This window comes from Siniperca chuatsi, linkage group LG5, assembly GCF_020085105.1.
Source record: "Siniperca chuatsi isolate FFG_IHB_CAS linkage group LG5, ASM2008510v1, whole genome shotgun sequence".
Lineage (NCBI taxonomy): Eukaryota > Metazoa > Chordata > Actinopteri > Centrarchiformes > Sinipercidae > Siniperca > Siniperca chuatsi.
This window is the reverse complement of record NC_058046.1, coordinates 14,907,888-14,925,100: the sequence shown is the minus strand read 5'-3', so window position 1 is coordinate 14,925,100 and position 17,213 is coordinate 14,907,888. Positions and strand designations below refer to the sequence as shown.

Sequence of the window (17,213 nt, the reverse complement as noted above, 5' to 3'; positions counted from 1 at the left end):
TGCTTACAAGACATAGCTTTAGGTCAAGCTACTTAGTTAGTCAATCAAAGATTTGGAGAAGATAGGCAGCCTCATTGAATCAGGCCGTCGTACACTTTGAATTCTCTTAAACAAACTTCTAGTATTTAAAGAAAATGCTGTTTAGATACAGTAGCTGACCCAAAATACCAAACACATGAGGGCAACTTTAACCTTAGAGCGTGTGGAGCCGCATGCACACTTTTGTCTCAAGTGGCCTCTAGTGGTAGGAGTGGGCATGACATGGTGGTAATGTGAGGATGATGAAGGAGAGGTGGGATAGGTAGATGTGGTTAAATTGAGGTCTATATCTATTGATTTACTGGGATTTTGACTGCACTGGGAAATGTGGAATGGACCATTACTACGCCAGCTTCCGTGAGTTCGTAAGTAATTTTCGACCAGCCAGAGTTTTTCATTCAGCCTGTGCTGTAACTTCCTACTATGCTTATCTGAAACAAAGAATGAAAACATTATTTCAGATCTCTTCTCTTTGGGCCACTCCTCACATTCTGTACACACCATCATATATACTACCATACAAAAAGACAACAGAACAGCACACAAATGCACTCTCACTCTCAAGACATTTTCTCACAGACACTGCTCACAGTCTTATGTTTGATTTATTGAGTCAAATGTCACTTTGTCTACATGGTATAAAAAAATGTAGAGACAAAAAAGCCAAACTGTAAAAATGAATGTCCTGATGTAAGAAGCTGAGTAACTTGACAGAAAGATAATGCTGATATGGTGATGCAGAAACAAAATTTGTCAAGAATTTCCCTATTCTCAGTATGATGCAATTTTTCTTGTACAGTGTTTTAATATGTATGTGTTGCAAAAGGACATCTTTCAGTAATACGTTAACCTGTGGAGGAATGACTGAAAAGTAACGTAATTCTTCACTGAGATAGGTGGGCATTTGGTCACATTACTTGCATTTCTCCTTAGAGTCAGGAACTATTCTCCCCTGACCGAACAAAAATTAAGTTTATTCAAAAGCTCTGACACTCTGGCCCTGAACTTACGGTCAATCTGGTCGGCAAACACCTCTCCGTAGATCATCCAGTAAGGCATGAAGAAGATGTTCCTAGCTAGCATCCAGGACGGGTCTTCATTAGGGTTTAGGATGGCCTGACGCGCCACCCCAAAACTCATCAGCACCACCAACATGATGATCACAAAATACATCATGTCGATCATCTGACGGGGGGATGGGGGAGGTGGGGGTAAGGGTAGAGGATTGTCAAAGAGAGAAGGGAAGAGGTGAGCGGTTTAAAAAGAGAAAAAGATTGGGAGCAGTTGGTAAGAATGTTTATAGAAAGGAACGATGATAAAACAAGAAGGAATGGATAAAGTGAAGAAAGCAGTAATGAGGCAAAACAAGAGAACAGGAGCGGAGCGAGGTCTGTTACAGCTAGAGAAGCAGTTTAAAAAGTGTGATGAATGATGGTCTGCATTTGCATTTTTTGATTACTATTCCTCTCAGAGTCTTGGTTGGTCAATCAAACTTCAATTTAATTTGTTCTGGAATGAAACCTAAACTCAATATTTAAAATGCACTTAATTTAGGTTAATCCCAGATTGATTAAGGAAGTTACAGAGCTGAAGTGAGGGGAAACACTTCCTCTGGGCTAATTATATTCCACTAGGCTCTGTTAAACTAGCCTCTGTGTATTTTGATGAAGGCTGACATCCATTGTCTTTCTAGAAAGCTGAAACACATCTAAGAAGATAGTCCCATTTTAAGGCCAAATTGGAGCTACAGTTGTCATTATAATCATTATTACTTTGTTAAAATCATGACGTGTATACCAAATTGGCAGAAAAAAAGCATTATAATGTTTCAGTTTTTTCCCAAAGACAGGTGAAATACACCTTTGTAAAACTGCATTGTGTAAAGAATGCTGGAGGAACAGAGGATGGCCTCAAAGTATGGTGGTACTTAAGCTTTCTACTGCTATTTATATTAAAGTAGTTGCTTTTCATTCTCTGAACTGCTCTGACTTCAAATCAGCTTACTGCAACATCATATATGCCAATAACCTGAATAAGTCACTGAATCCCCCCTCTCTCTAACTAATTGCTGATTTTCATATCAAAGACAGTTTGTGTCCAGCGGTACACAACCAATGTCAAAGACAGTCCCACATCAGACAGATACAGATCTGGGCCTTTTATCCCTCTAGTTTTGTTTTCATGTATGTATCAGAGACTCTGATCTTGTGCTCTTTGAGATCAAACAATGAGGTTTAGAGGCACAGAAGCTCTATTAGGACCACGCCTGCAAACCACATAATCCTTTGTAATCATAGGACTCTCATAATCAGTAAAGATCATGCTGAGTAAAGTCAGACATAAATGGAGAATACATAATGGGGAGAGAAAAGATGAGATATATTGTAGATAGAAAAGAAAGGAAGACATACACACACACATCACTACCCCTGCCTCTTCTCACCATCTTGCCAATCATCATCACATAGGGACCAAGGTACTTGTTGACCCCAAATATGTCCAGCAGCCGGATGTACCAATAGATAATGTTGACACAGTAGATGACCCGCCCGTAGCTCATGAGAGGTGGCTCCTGGAGACGCAGGACCATGCCGACGGAGAATATGAGGATGGCCATGAGGTCTGTGATGTTCCAGTACTCCTGAAGCCACACCTTCACCTTCTGTAACAATTTCCCCGGCTCTGACATCAGGATCTGGAAGAGGGTTGGAGGGAAATTAGTTGAGAAAGAAAAGTTAATGTTAATACACACAGAAATTGAAGCGAAAAATTAAAGTGAGCCCCAAAAGTGATTAAAATAGAACAGAAATGCATTATATCATGACCACCATTAGAGGGCAGTATGAGTTCACCAATCAAGGCATCTAGCAGCTGTCTGAGGAGACATTGTTGTGCAGCTGAGAATGATGTGACATAATGATTAAAGCATTTCATACACTTACAGAACAAATACAGCCACAGAGTGATGCTGAACTAGATAGTCTCATATGGCCACATACCTGTATTTTCTATTTATTCTTTTTCTTTCTTCATTTTCCCATGTCTGTCTTGTCTTCATTTCCACCACCCCGTCCCCCTACCTTTCTCTTTTCCCTTGACTCTTTCTTTTGCTTCCCCTTCAATGATCGTATCACAGTTTTCCCTTTTTATTATGAGCTGTTTGATGATATGGACACCCCTCCACCACAGACCTCACTAATTTAAATGTAGTAGGCGACACGATGATGACGAGCATTGTGTCTTCAGTTCACTGGGTAGTGGTGAAGAATTGATTATTGTGTGTATATAGTTGTACATGCACGTTTGCATATAGCCACTGCTAGGATCTGTGGTACCTCTCTCATCTTCTCAATGCCGTTGGTAAAGATGTAAGCGATGACGATCCACTCTTGAGGAGAGGGCCACAGGTCCATCTTGACCAGTACAATGTAGTTGAACAACATCAGGTAGGCCACGTATGCCATCTACGTAAAAACACAATAGCAGAGGGAAATCAGCAGGGACACATTTATGGCATGGTTTTGAGCATGTGTTTGTGTGTTTGTGCACTTTCTCCAAATTAGCAAACTGTACATCATTAAAGTTCAATTCTCTCTCTGCAAACAAATATGCTTACAAATAAGGGCTACTGTTAAAGGGTTTTTGTGTGTAACTGCTCAAATTAAATGGTTATTTAGTGAATGACTGACCCTCATTACAACTCACTTTAATGCAGTTTTTCAGAGTGATAATATTGATTTGATGTCAAGACGCCTGATTGCTGTACCTCCACACTGGCCTGAAAATGTCCATTATGCGTACTCCTGTGGCTGTATCTATTTAAATACATGTCAGCTGTTATTTGTGCTCATCATGATCCAGACTAGATAACATTTTGATCACAATGCAAGCCTAACCATCTAAAGATTTGGCCTGGATAACCTGACACAAATGTATTCAAAATCCATTTTTATGTGGTTTCCTCATTCACAGGTCCTGACATTACTGGATTTCAATCAGATATTTGACATTTTTGATTCAGTGATTGGTGACCCAACTGCATGAATATATTCAACAGTGACAGCTATGCAAAATCGTGAACTGTTCCTACCTTTAAATTTGGAACAATAATGAAAAGCTTTAACATATTTAAATTATAGATTAAAGTAACTACAAACAAACTAGGGATGGTTTCTCACCAAGTCCATGCTTAAACATTCCAGTGAAGTAAGCAGGTAAAGTGATTTTAATAATGTGTGACCGGGACTGTCTTCATTCAGTCCCACATGCACAGTTGGTTTGTGTGTTAAGTTTGACAAATATTACTATAAATGGGGGCAGCACTCTAGTGCTAGATGACAAGTTTGAATACAAATCTGGTGATGAGGTAAAGACCACACTTTGACCCTGAGAAAACCCAGCATCTGATCTACAAGCGCAATAATGAAATTCACAGTAGAATATTTTTCTTTAACCAGAAGGGCAGGAAGGACAAGTGAGGGAAATGAGATTAAACAAAAGGCAGTCAAAATATTTTCTCAGCATAAATAAACAATGAAATCCCTACTGGCGATGTAGAGATGTTTTCACTGGGCAAGCAAATTGAAGGAGCTCAAGATGGGGTATGGGAAACAAAAGATTAGCTTATATCAAACATTACACCCGCTCACAGGCAGATACTGTACAAAACACAAGCTATACACAGACTTCAAAGACATCTAGAGTTACAGAATCTAGATAAACAGTGCTATATGGAAAGGTGTAAACACACATATACAAAACACACACTTTTCCACACATGTAAACACTCTAAAACTAAACATTAAATCAAATATTTACTTATTGTAATATTTAATCCAGTGGCAATTTGCCAAGACTCAGAGGTTTCAGTGTGTATTTACACAGTCAACACAAAACCTCCTTGTTTGATGTTCAATCCCTTTCTCTCCCTCGCTCCCCTGTACTTTTCTCAGCATTTTGCTTCCATCACTCTCCCCATCTCTTTCACACTAAACTTTCCCACCCTAGTAAAGCTGCGTAATGACAGGGTGGAGGTTAATGACAATAGAGACACTGTGGCAGTGGAGGCGAACGGCCAGGAACCAGGAATTGATGCTGTTGCTGAAATACAGTAAGTATCGACAGTGCCAACAGGAAGCTGAGTATGTAGGCGATGTTGCTGAAGCCGACACTGACCGTATGAAACCAGAACTTGACAATTGGAGCGTTGTAGAACTCGTATATCTTGCGTCCCATGGGGATGAGGCGGTGGCGGTTTTGAACCTCCTCAACATCCTTCTTTCTGGATGTCTCTGTGGTTACCTTACCCAGCATTGCCTGGGGGAATGCAAACCCCACATGGAGCGAGGGAGGAAAGAGTGAAAGGTGTGAGGGATAAAGGGATGGAGACAGTGGGAAGAGGGAAGTGTGACGGATTGGAAAGATGGAGGAGGAGGAGTGGGGGAGATGTAGAGAGAGGATGGAGATGAAGACAAGTATGTGGAAGGAAGGAGGTGGGATGGAAAGAGTCGAATAACAAAGAAAAAAGGAGAAAAAAGGAGAAGTGGGAGAGGGTTATATTATGGCTACTGCACAGTTTTAATATCATAATCAAAGAAGCAAGCACAGGCAATGTCATCATTCCAAAATGTGAAATGTGTGTTTGAGGTGGAGTGTTGGGTGAAGGCTGGTAACACAGTATGACGCAGACACAGACACTCATGGATTGTGTCTCAGACAACAATTAAGAGGCAGAAGAGAGACAAGATAATGACAGAAAGAAGACAGAAAAGGAGAAGGAAAAAGAGAAGACATAGATATCTCATTTCAATCTGTGACACATTTCCTTATCCATGAGAGAGGGTTCGGAGCCCACTGTTGTTATGAGACATGGTCTTAATGTCAAAGCAACACCAGACCTCTGAGGGAGTTCATTCATGGAATTGTATTGTATGTCAAGAAGTATACTGCCCTACAAAGGCAAAATGCAGTGACTACATATTTGCTCAAAATTGAGTTATAACCTGAGACTGATCTGTTACTATATAAAAATACTATGCCATAGAAATGTGTAGTTTCTGTGAAAACAGCTTTTTAAACTCGCAGTAACTACAAAACGGACCTATAAACCAAGTCAAAACTCAGTTACTGCATTCTCGCTTGGTAATCTATGTGCTGTAGGACTCGTCACCGCATTTACTGCACTCTAAACCATAGAAAGACAGCTAACTAGACAGATAAAGAAAGAGGGCTATATCACGTGAAAGCTAGCGCAGCTAGCCAAAGTTATGTTTAGTTATTGATTTCCCTTAGTTGTTATCTATAAATAAAAAAAAAATATCCATTTTAATTTTAACTGACATTTTGGTTGTTCATTTTGTTGGTAGATACTGCAGTTTCTCTGAGCATCCCATGAAGATTATCCAAAGGCAAAGTGCAGTACCTGCATTTTTTAGGTATTGTGTTCTATGGCAATAATTTTTTAGGCAAAATAAAAAGTCTAAATGAAAGCATTACAACCTTTCTATCTGTTTTAAAGTTTGCCATCCGCCTTTATCCGACTTTAAACCCCTTTTTCTCAGCTCAACTGCTTCTGTAGTTACTGCACTCTGTCTTTGAAGGGCAGTATAGCAGACCTGGGCAAAGATAAAATGTTTGAAAGTTGGTCCAAATATTTGAAATACTTGCTGAGGAGTTGGTTAAAGTTCCCAGGCCACTGAATAGGTACAACAGTGATAAAACCATCACTAAGAAATCAAAGAATAAATTACCATCAGTAATGAATCAAGGGATTTCTATTTTTTCCAAATATGTGAAACATATTCAGCCAAAGTTTTGTCCAAGGCACACACAGACAGGGCCTTCAGGGTGAACAGATTCAGATGCCAGTGTGTAAATCACACCATGCCTTTACTGTACCGAACATGCACATTATCCGATCAGCAAGTGGACACAGCTATAACACGAGCTATAACATTCATCACAGTGTGGTTTATCTAAAGCATCTGAGGAGTGGACAATACAATCTCCCTCTGTGGTGTAGCAGTCTGTGTATATCTGTATGAATCGTTGTGTGATTCATAAGTATCTGAAGGTGCATTTGTACAGTCAGAAGCCAGGGCAATGTGAGGGGGCTCATTGCAAATGCATCCTCTTGCAGCAGGGTTCTTTGTTTAACACCACAGAGTCTCAAGGACTGCATGTGTATAACGGCCCATTTTGTGAATTTTTGCGCTGGCTTGCTGGCTGTGTTCAATGCAAATGGAGAGTATGTACAGTGGTGCTGAAAGGCGTTCAACTTCAGTTCAATCACTTAATGGGACAACCTTAAATCCAGTTTGTGTATTAACATTGTCTTTCGAATTCGAACACACAAACTGGATCTTGGTATCATCTCCAGAATTGATTGGCTTGAAATGGAACGAGTCCTAATCCTGCTGTACATCCATGTCTATGCAGATGGACCAACTCTTCCACTGTGAGCCGGGAGAAGGTGCTCAGACTCTGCATGATTTAAGCTCTGCAGCAGCAGGCGGACATGGTTATATAATGCAAAAGCATGGGCCTCCCATGCTCAGCAGCCGACATGCTGAGTGGTATGCTGCAGCAAGCCATCATCATGATGGGAGAGAGTGAGGGGCAGCAATCGGCTAGCATACAGTACCTCAATCAGAACTGAGCTTGGAGAGAGGGAGAAAGAGAGAAAGAACTAGAGAGAGAGGGAGCTGAAATAAAGATATAAAGAAACAAAACAAGCAAAGAGAGAGCTGGGCAGAGAACAAGAGGGACCAAAGGAAAGGCAGAGAGAAACAGACAAGGAGATAGATGGAAGAAGAAACATACACGAGGGAACCCACAAGCGGCGACAGACTGAGACGCTACAACTCCACGACCATGTCTTTGCTAAGACGACGAGAAACAGGAAAGGCCAATTTGTCCAGTTGGCCAGAATAGAGAAACAAGTATGTGTGTGTGGAGAACTATGTGCGTACGTGTTTGCATATCGACATCTCATGGACAGAAACAACATTGTATAAAACTGGTCCACAAAAGATATTTACAAAGGACACAGATCCTGGGCTATGTGTTCAATGATCAGTTTTATAAAAAGAAACAAAGCATGTGTGTATTGCCTAAAGTTTGAATATGTGTGTAGATTCTGAGATGCAGGGCTGAGGTGGGTTCTCTCACCACGGAGTTGTATTGCGCCTCACAGTAAGATCTTACTGTGAACTCCATGTCTTCCTCCTCCTTCTCCTTGACTGGTTTCTCAGGCTCCTCCTCCTCCTTCTCCTGCAGGTAGGCCTCCTGATCCTGGGGCATGTAGGACATCTCATCCTTGTTCTTGAACTCCAGACTCAGGATGGACGGTGGGAGAAGCAGCCCTAAGATTACCTGGGTGATAAGGAAGACGGGAAGTGGAGGTGGAGGAAAGTTAGGGAGAAGAGCTGGAAGCGACAGATGTGATAAAGATGCCAAGTTTCATGAGCGGCGCTGTGGAAATTAGGACACAGAGAGTCTGGAACAAAACAACCTTCATAATCGGCCTGCGACATGCACACGTGAAACTCACATAATATGAATTTACCCTTGTGAACACCTCCCCATCGTGCTCCGGCCTGCGCATGGCTGAATGACAAAGCTTTGGTATTTACGACAGCCAAGACGAGGGTTCTCATTGTGGAAGTCAATTACAAAAGCATTAGTCCAGACAGGCAGCAAGGGTACTGCGCTGCCACGATGGATGAGAGGGACAAACACCCGCAGCAGATAAAGGAGGCAAGAAACAAGAAAAGCCAGAACGAGGCTGTTACCACAGTGGGAAGGTGAAGAACAAGGGAAAAGGAGGAAAATGGAGAGCAGTTTAATCGAGCATCTTCTTATCTCTGGAAGCAGCTGTCTTAACTAATTTGAGAGTGATATTTAGCTGTTTTCATTGCATTGGCTACTGGCTCAAAACTGAACTGAAGTTTACATTAATTTCTGATAAGTTGAAGTATCATGTTAGAATTTAATAACAAAGCTATCAGTAAAGTCAGATGACTAGACAACTGAATATATGAAAAGTGATCAGTGAGAAATAGAATTATAACCACAGCACAGAAAGTGTCTCAGCCTCTCTTGTCATCAGTCATGTCAAGGGGTGGAAAGCAAAGATGTCAATAGTTTGTCAGACTTACTGTATTGATGTGTGAAGAAATCACTGTACTCATCTTTACAATTCATAGTCCATTTGTAGCCTCCAGTAACCATATTCTGATGTGAGTTAGAGTGTTGAATCGGACTGCCCTCACAACTATAGCAACTCAAAAATGTGCACACATATTATTTTGACAACATTTTGACAATGTTATTTGCTGTATATCATGAACTCCTGGGGGCACTGAATCTTGTTTGTTCCACTTGTGCTTTCCTTTCTGTCTTTCTGCTCCAGTGAGCTTGCTTTAGCAGAGCACTCTCTCCCTCCCTCCTGCAAAGGCCAAACCATACGTAAAGCAGTCTTGTAGCCTGCCCTGCTCCGAGAAGCTAGACCAGCCAGACCCATCATTCTGTCTCGTTCTGTGTATGAATGAGTGTGAACCCAGCCGTTCCTTCAGCAACTCCCAGGGCAACTCTTCATTATAAATAACTCTAACCTCTCTGATCTGAGCAGCTGCCTCCTATCACCCTACTGCCAGACGTCTGAAAAACCCACATGAGCAAAAATTGCTCAAAACTCAACCACCAGTCTAAAATGAAACCTCTCCACTCGACTCAAAAGGATGTTGGGTGGACACAGTGTCATGTTTTCTTAGTAACTAAGGTCGGTTCTTCTATTGCCTCTGGCTTAAGAGAATGCTTTGTAGGCTTATACTAATGAAGTTGTGGCAGAAGTTCAACCAGGAGGGCCACCTCACCCAGGCACTTGTCGCACTCCTAATGTTTCTCCAAAGTATTACTGTCCAATAAACCTCTTTCCTCTGGCTGATCCTGCTCCTCCGCTATCACAAGCGACCTTGACTGGCTGAGTTTCAAGTATCACAGTCTATCTTTAAATGCATCATTTAAAGATAAACTCACCTGCATTATTAATCTGTTATCAATAAATATTACTCTGCATAGTCCTGTTGGTCTCTTTGATTGAACTGAACTGTGTGTTCTTGTAATCGTGTTATCTTTTTTAAGCCAGAAACACCCTGGAAGACTCAGCATCACAACTTTCTGTTATTAACCGGGATTTAGATTTGTCTAGACTCTAGCGGTGACCTGTCTATAGTCACAATTATTAGATGATTGCCTGATCGTGATTATTTGAGCTGACTGCAATCATTTTGCATAATCCTAAGATTCAAATCAAGGGAAATTTTGCAGTTGAATATTATTTATTTTTATTTACACTCAAACTTTTTCATCCAGCTTTTCTAATTAACAAAAGTTGCATGAAAATGCTTGGATAGAAACATGGCTTTGTGTTTGCATATTAACTTTTGAAAATAAAAATCAAGAGTCCTTCTACAGTAACTGTCAGTAACCACTTTTGTTTAAGTTATTTTAAATAAATGTATGTGCAGTAGAGCGAGAAGTGAAACATTTCAGAATGTGCACATGTGCAAACTACTGAAGATTAATTGATACTCCTTTGCCAACGGCCGCATTGTTTCGATGAGTAGCCATTGTAATTGACAACATAGATTTAGACCTAGTTGCAAAGCCAAACACAACAGCACCGCTGTGTCGTATAAAATGAACAGAAAATGATTAAATCGTTAATCGCAAATATTTGCATGACAACTAAAATGTCATGATTGTGACAGCCTTACCTGTCTAGTTTTCACAGTCCAGTGCACACTCTCCACATTATTAGTATCTCCACACTGTACAGTAGATGCATAATGTCAATGGAAGGCTAATAAGACTGGTGGTGCATGAGATTTAACAAGGACATGACTATTGTACTGTATATTTTACTGTATATGCTACATCTAGTTCACTGCCCATCATTCTGCATTATTTCTAATTAGAACCTGACTGACGCTTGATTTCTGAGGCTGACACTGATTCGAGAACAATGTATTTGTGAGTATTTCAAGAATTGTAACCAAGATATGCACTGATTTTACACATTACAGTTTAAAAATAAACTTGTTAGTGCTCTCTGTTGGGCAAACCTAAATGACTTGCATTTTATACTGCAATTTCTCATTACTTATCTGCCAAAATACACACGATACTGTATATGTACTGATGTATTTGTAATAAGCTAATACTGGGTGGCCTCTGGTTCTAATACATGTACATTATGCCCAAAGCAACTTACACTTTTCAGACATTCTCTACAGAATGGTAATTATCATTTCAACACATCACACATGTTCAACCACTCTTCACTTTTCTGTAAGCCACTCAGCAGATCCAGAGTGATTTGGGCCACCTCTACGGTAGTTTCTCAGGGAGGTGAGAGGGTTTCTCATTACTTTCCCTGCCCAGCTTTTCTCAGGCAGTCTATGGGGATTGGGATTCTACCTCTCTAATACCAAAGCCTAAAGTCACTGTGAAGTGCACAGACATTTTATTTAATGTAAGTACGCTTTTCTTTACCCACAGGTTATTCCAAACATCTGGCCCACTTACCTTCAGGCCTGAGTTCTTGCGCATCCGCAGGCGTCCCATCCACATATCGGTTAGCAGCATCTGACTGCAGGTGTGAGCTATGAAATCTCTGTGTTTGGCCGCTACCGCCAGCTGCAGGCAGGTGGCGTTGCTCCAGTTCTTCAGCTCGTAAGTCAACAGCTTCATGGCCATCTGCTCGTCCTGTTTATAGGACTGGTCTAGGAGTTCCACTGCCAGCTGGGCAAACTCTCTGGGAAATTATATGCAGGACATATACAGGCACACAGAGACATGAACAGAGACAGTAATACACTTTGTCCAAACATGTAGAAATGTAATTAAACTGGTCAAGGAATCACTGTCTATCTGGCCAAATTCGAAAAGGAGATGAAATTAGCATACAAACACTTGAACACGCGCACAGTTACAACATTTTGCATCAACACAGCACACAGGCACAGTCAAGGCCTTGCATGACAAGCATATGTAATTTCTTTAGTAGATACACACACATATACAGCTAAGAGGGCCCAAATTCTCTCTGGTAATTAGGCTATGTCTGTATCATTTCAAAGGTGAAGGGGTTTGAAATGTATGTATGCATGCTGACCAAAATGCTGATTTCAAAGTTATGATTACAGGACTACTGAGCTAAAATGAAATATTTCTTTGAGAAATGAGGCCAAAATACAAAAAACAAAAAATTCTAAATATGGGAATGTAATATGGCCAACACACACACATATAAAGCCCCACGCCTTGCACCAGCATTTTAATACGTCCCCTTCCAGACAATAAAAACGACTCTGAGATCAGGTTTCACCCTACTTTCAGCCTCTGAAATGACTTTCTTCTACACAGACACACATGCACACACACATACACTCACAAATTACAGCACAATATTGCACAATACACTGGAAAGCAATCTGCTGTGCAGTGTTGTAGTACTTGAGATTGGTCTTGGTCTCGAGACCACCTTTTGAAGGTTTCTGTTTCTTCTCGGAATCGACCGCATTTTTACTCGGTCTAAGACAAAGAGGACTCTGGATTTTATGTCAAGACCAGTCAAGACAACAACTGCGGGGATATCACTAAATTTCCTGTGCATTGTCTGATTTATTTGTTAACATCATTACTGTGATTGGATGAAAAACTTCCTGCTTCAAATGCAACCAATAACTTGACTAATTTCTAATTTGAAATTTTTGTTACTGTCTGTTAGTTCAGCAGTGTTTTATGAACAGATGAATACGTTTCTGTTTCTATGAGGGGGTTTCAAATGACTTATATGATATATCATGAAATATAAAAGGTGAATATTCAAACAGTATTTACACAGCTTGTTTGCAAGTGCCTTGGAAAGTAAGAAGAATACATAGTTCACACAAATATCCCTTGAATTTATACATACACACACACAAAGGCATTCACAAACACGGCAACCACAAATTATGTAAAGATTACATGACGATATAAAAATGTATGTAGTTAAATGAGCTCTTCGAAGGATGCCAGCCAAATTCTCTGGAAAGTAAACTTTAAATATGCCAGCTCTAAGGATGTCCTTTGAAACTGTGTGTGTGTGTGTGTGTGCGGGAAGTTGGGGTTGGTGTGACTGTGCTTTATATGTATTATATTAATTTCCCCCCCCTAATTAACAATCATTTCCATAGCCAACATTTTCATCTCTAGGTGATTACCTTCATCTCAAATGCATATCCTTAACTAACAGTGATGCATGTTATTAGATTTCTGTATCTATGTCACTTACATCCCATGGGAGCCTGGAGTAGTCTGAAATAGGTCAGTTTGCAGGGAAGAAGGCATGTTAGTGTGTTTGTGTGTATATCTGAACATATGTGCTGGAGTGTGGATGTAAACATTCCCGTCTAGACTCGCCACTCAACTTTGCATTAATCATTTAGCGCATTTCCATGAGATAAGTCTTGCTCAAGACTACAAAATTACACTATATTGAAATATCATGTTTAAAACCACACAAGCAGAGATGGCTGCATGTGTGTGTATAAATAATTTGTGTCACCCACCTGGAGTTGTGGTTTAGTTCCTGGGAGATGTCATCCACCATATCGTTCTCGGAGGCTTCGTGTGCCATGGCCTTACAAAGCTTACATGCTACCAAGGCCTTGGCCATGGCCTCTTCGCCATGCTGCCAAAAGAACAATGCCATCTTCTGACGTTTCATAAGCACAGCCCACACCATAAGCTCATGGAAGGGGAAAGGGAAGTGGTTGATTTCAGGGTCGTCCAAATCGATGTCCACTTCTTCCTCTCGTTTACGCGTCGTCTTCTGGCGGCCTCTGCGGATGGGCATGTCATCCTGGTGGAGAGCCATAGCAAGTGAGTGGGGTGGAAAGAGAGAGGCAGCTATGTAGATACACATATTTTGGGGTGACTTGTTACGGATGATATTTATTGCCATAAATACAGTACAACAGGACAACGTTAGTTTGTTTTAAGTTGAGGCTGAACTATTTACAATATATTCAGTCAAAGCTTGGGTTCTAAATAGAAATTACAAGTGGAACCCAAGAATCTGGATCGTACCCATGACTTTATCTCTGAAGGACTGGCCCTGTTGTGGGCACATTAGACACATGTCTAGGTCATTTCCAGGTCATTTCACCTGGCGAAGATTTTCATAATGCATTTTCTAAAATTGCTCACCCTCCACACGATGAAAGTTAGTTGAATGCAGAAGCAAAATCAGACTTTTGGAGGACACGGGTGGAAGGACAAAGTGCTACACACAAAATACACATAACAGGCATGGTATTACACACTTTTCAATAAAATCTTCTCTTAGATTTTACTTTTTTACTCTCTTTTTTACTTTTACTTTCCTTTTGTGTAGAAAAATTACTCTACCAAAGGTGAAGTCCTCAGTGTCTCCAGGAGGACTCCCTGTCTCTGCCAGCTAGTGTCTAAATGGCATGTCAGCAGGGTGGCATTGATCTTCAATTATTTCACATTTTAACAACTGAGGACTACTGACGGTTGATCATTTACAGAGATCTGAGAAATGACTTTCAGTGGTTCTAGAATCACTGCTTTCTTTGAAACAGATTATCTGGACATAGAAAGATATGATAATAGTTCAGCAGTAAATTATTCTGTTATACTAGACAGTGACACTCATTTGTAAAAGTGTAAGTTTTTGATTTTATGGATATCTAGAAATTATTGCAGCGCCATAAATTTATAACTTCAATAATTAGAAGTGTCCAAGTAAATTTAACATATTCTGTTTCATGGCCAATTTGCCATACTGATTGAATGATAAGTGTAATACAAAAAGAGAGCAAGGCATTAAGGTAAAGACTGTAACAGACACAAATAAAGAGAGAACACACTGACAGGGAGATGGATTTCAAACAGGCAGGCATACAAAGGAATGGACAGCCGTGCATGTTAGATATAAATACCTCTGACAAAACTGTAGACACATGCTGTGATAAAAGCTTTATGATGTGGATACTTCATGGTGTGTACACTATGGACACATGTGAGTACACAAACCACGTATTATGTAATCCTGTTAGGTCAGTCATTACCTATTCAATTAAATGTAACTGGACTGCTCTGACATACTGTATACATATGTACTGTCTGGAGCCATTAAGCATTTATGTAGTCATATGTTTTTATTCATTCAATCATTAAATGAATCTGAAAAAAATGTAAAATGAAAAATAACTTTGTATAAGGTAGTGTGAAATGTTTTATTAATTGCATTTGACAACAAGCCTGGGTCAAAAGTGTATACAGATTGCCAGAAAAGTTAATTAAATATGCCTTAAGGTCTTCCTTTCAAAGACTGCGAGGCACATGGCACACGGTACACACTTAATGACTATTCTGCTGAAAAGATTCTGCAGACTGACTATACACTCAACACATTATGAGGGAGAAGACGAGTGTTTTAGACGAGAGAGAGGAAGGAATGACTGAATAACAGCCTTGATGAGAACAACACTCACCTCCATCCCCAGCAGTTTCAGGGCTTTGGGCTAGAAAAGCAACAAAAACATAAACAAACAGAACAAGACCTTGTCGAATGCATTTTATAGAGTCATTTACTCTATAAGCACAACACAGCACAGACTGACAGACAGACAGACTCACTCACAAGAGACCAGAAATATTCTTTAATATGACAAGTCACTCACTGTCAGTTTAATGGTTTTCTTTAAAATGGCAACAACACTGAGGGATAGCATTTTGTGCTGGTGTGATTGACAGTATAGTAAACAGACAGAAACAATCTCTTACGGTTCCGTGTTTGCATATATTAAAGCAGAGTGTATTTGTGTATTTGGTACAGTACTGTGTATCTGTATTAAAGCAGGGCATGTATGAATTATGCATTCATGAGCCATCATCTGAGTTGGTAAAAATAGCTCAGGTCTCCTGTGGGGATTTTGATATCTGCATCTATTTCAAGACTTTGTTCTTAGTTAACATGTGTTTGTGTGTGTGCGTGTGTGCACGTGACTGTGATCGCATGTTTATTTCATCATGAAAATCACAGTTAAATTGGAACCCCCCCCCATTTTGCCTCTTTGCTCAGTCTCTGTCCCGTTTCTTTGCTTTCGTTTTATCTGCGTCTTTCCAGCTGCTTTGTTGCTGCCATGGCAGGTATGCAATGACATAAACAGGCACATGAAGACTCACATACACACATAAACACACTCACAAACACACATACTCAAACATACAAACACAGCAGAAATATGGCGTTTCAGACACAGCTGTGTATATTTCTATTGTCATCACACCTGTGGCAGTGTGTGAGGTATCGAGGCAGAATGAGAGAATTATACATCAGAATGTGAACATATACCATATAATGTGCAGTATGTGTGGTGTAAAACACACAACCACCAAACACTATAGCACATTATTTCAATGATCAGTTCCTCCACTTTGGTTGAATGTATACTAACCAGTGAGAGGAGTTTCTGTAGTGGTTGGAATGAAGTGTGTATATTCTTGGGGTTATGATGGTTATGATGGCCACTGCTATAGATGAATGATGTGTTGCATCAAGCTAATAATAGCCTGTGGTGTGCTGCCTCTCTACTTGATGTGGAAATGAAGAACTATAGGAGGACGACTCTTATGTTTGACCTCTGCTGATGAACAGCATCTTGATTAAAGGAGATCATGATTTGTGTGGATTTAGTAACAGCTCTCTGCAACTGAAACACTATAATAAATATTTCTAAATGTGTTTTTTTTATGGATGTGGTGGTTGGCTGTCAGGCTGAGATATGTGGATTTATATTACATCCTTGTGCTTCATTAGCTAGCAGTTGAAGACAAACATGTCAAACCTACTGGTTGGGGCTTATAAATTAGCTAACCAAAATAGTAGTCAGTTGATTTCCATTTTTACCAAGAGAAACTATTTTTGTCTTGCCATTTTAGTCAAACATTTTTCTGATATTTATAACTTAGAACTTCTAAAGGAAAGATCAGAATCCACTTGCAGTATAAAAAACAGCATACAATACAGTATGTAGTATATTTGTCATCCTGCTCCAAACATCAAGTATCACACTTATTAAGGTCTCATGTAT

At 40.1% G+C, this 17,213-nt stretch overlaps 1 protein-coding gene across 17 annotated transcripts in view; it reads right to left on the bottom strand.

Annotated features, from left to right (window-relative positions):
- The window catches only part of trpm3 (transient receptor potential cation channel, subfamily M, member 3), a 143,147-nt gene that overhangs the window by 10,015 nt on the left and 115,919 nt on the right, over window positions 1–17,213 (bottom strand). For 5 of the 17 annotated variants that reach the window (XM_044198023.1, XM_044198016.1, XM_044198017.1 and 2 more), the window contains 9 exons: window positions 15,612–15,641; window positions 13,659–13,951; window positions 11,629–11,857; window positions 8,209–8,412; window positions 5,215–5,355; window positions 3,375–3,503; window positions 2,483–2,734; window positions 1,050–1,224; window positions 342–470 (listed from right to left, as the gene is read on the bottom strand). In XM_044198023.1, coding sequence (XP_044053958.1) covers window positions 342–470; window positions 1,050–1,224; window positions 2,483–2,734; window positions 3,375–3,503; window positions 5,215–5,355; window positions 8,209–8,412; window positions 11,629–11,857; window positions 13,659–13,951; window positions 15,612–15,641 — 1,582 coding nt within the window. Of the gene's footprint in view, window positions 1–341; window positions 471–1,049; window positions 1,225–2,482; window positions 2,735–3,374; window positions 3,504–5,214; window positions 5,356–8,208; window positions 8,413–11,628; window positions 11,858–13,658; window positions 13,952–15,611; window positions 15,642–17,213 lie in introns of those variants that run through there. The other 12 variants (XM_044198018.1, XM_044198019.1, XM_044198024.1 and 9 more) reach the window with 5 other exon arrangements.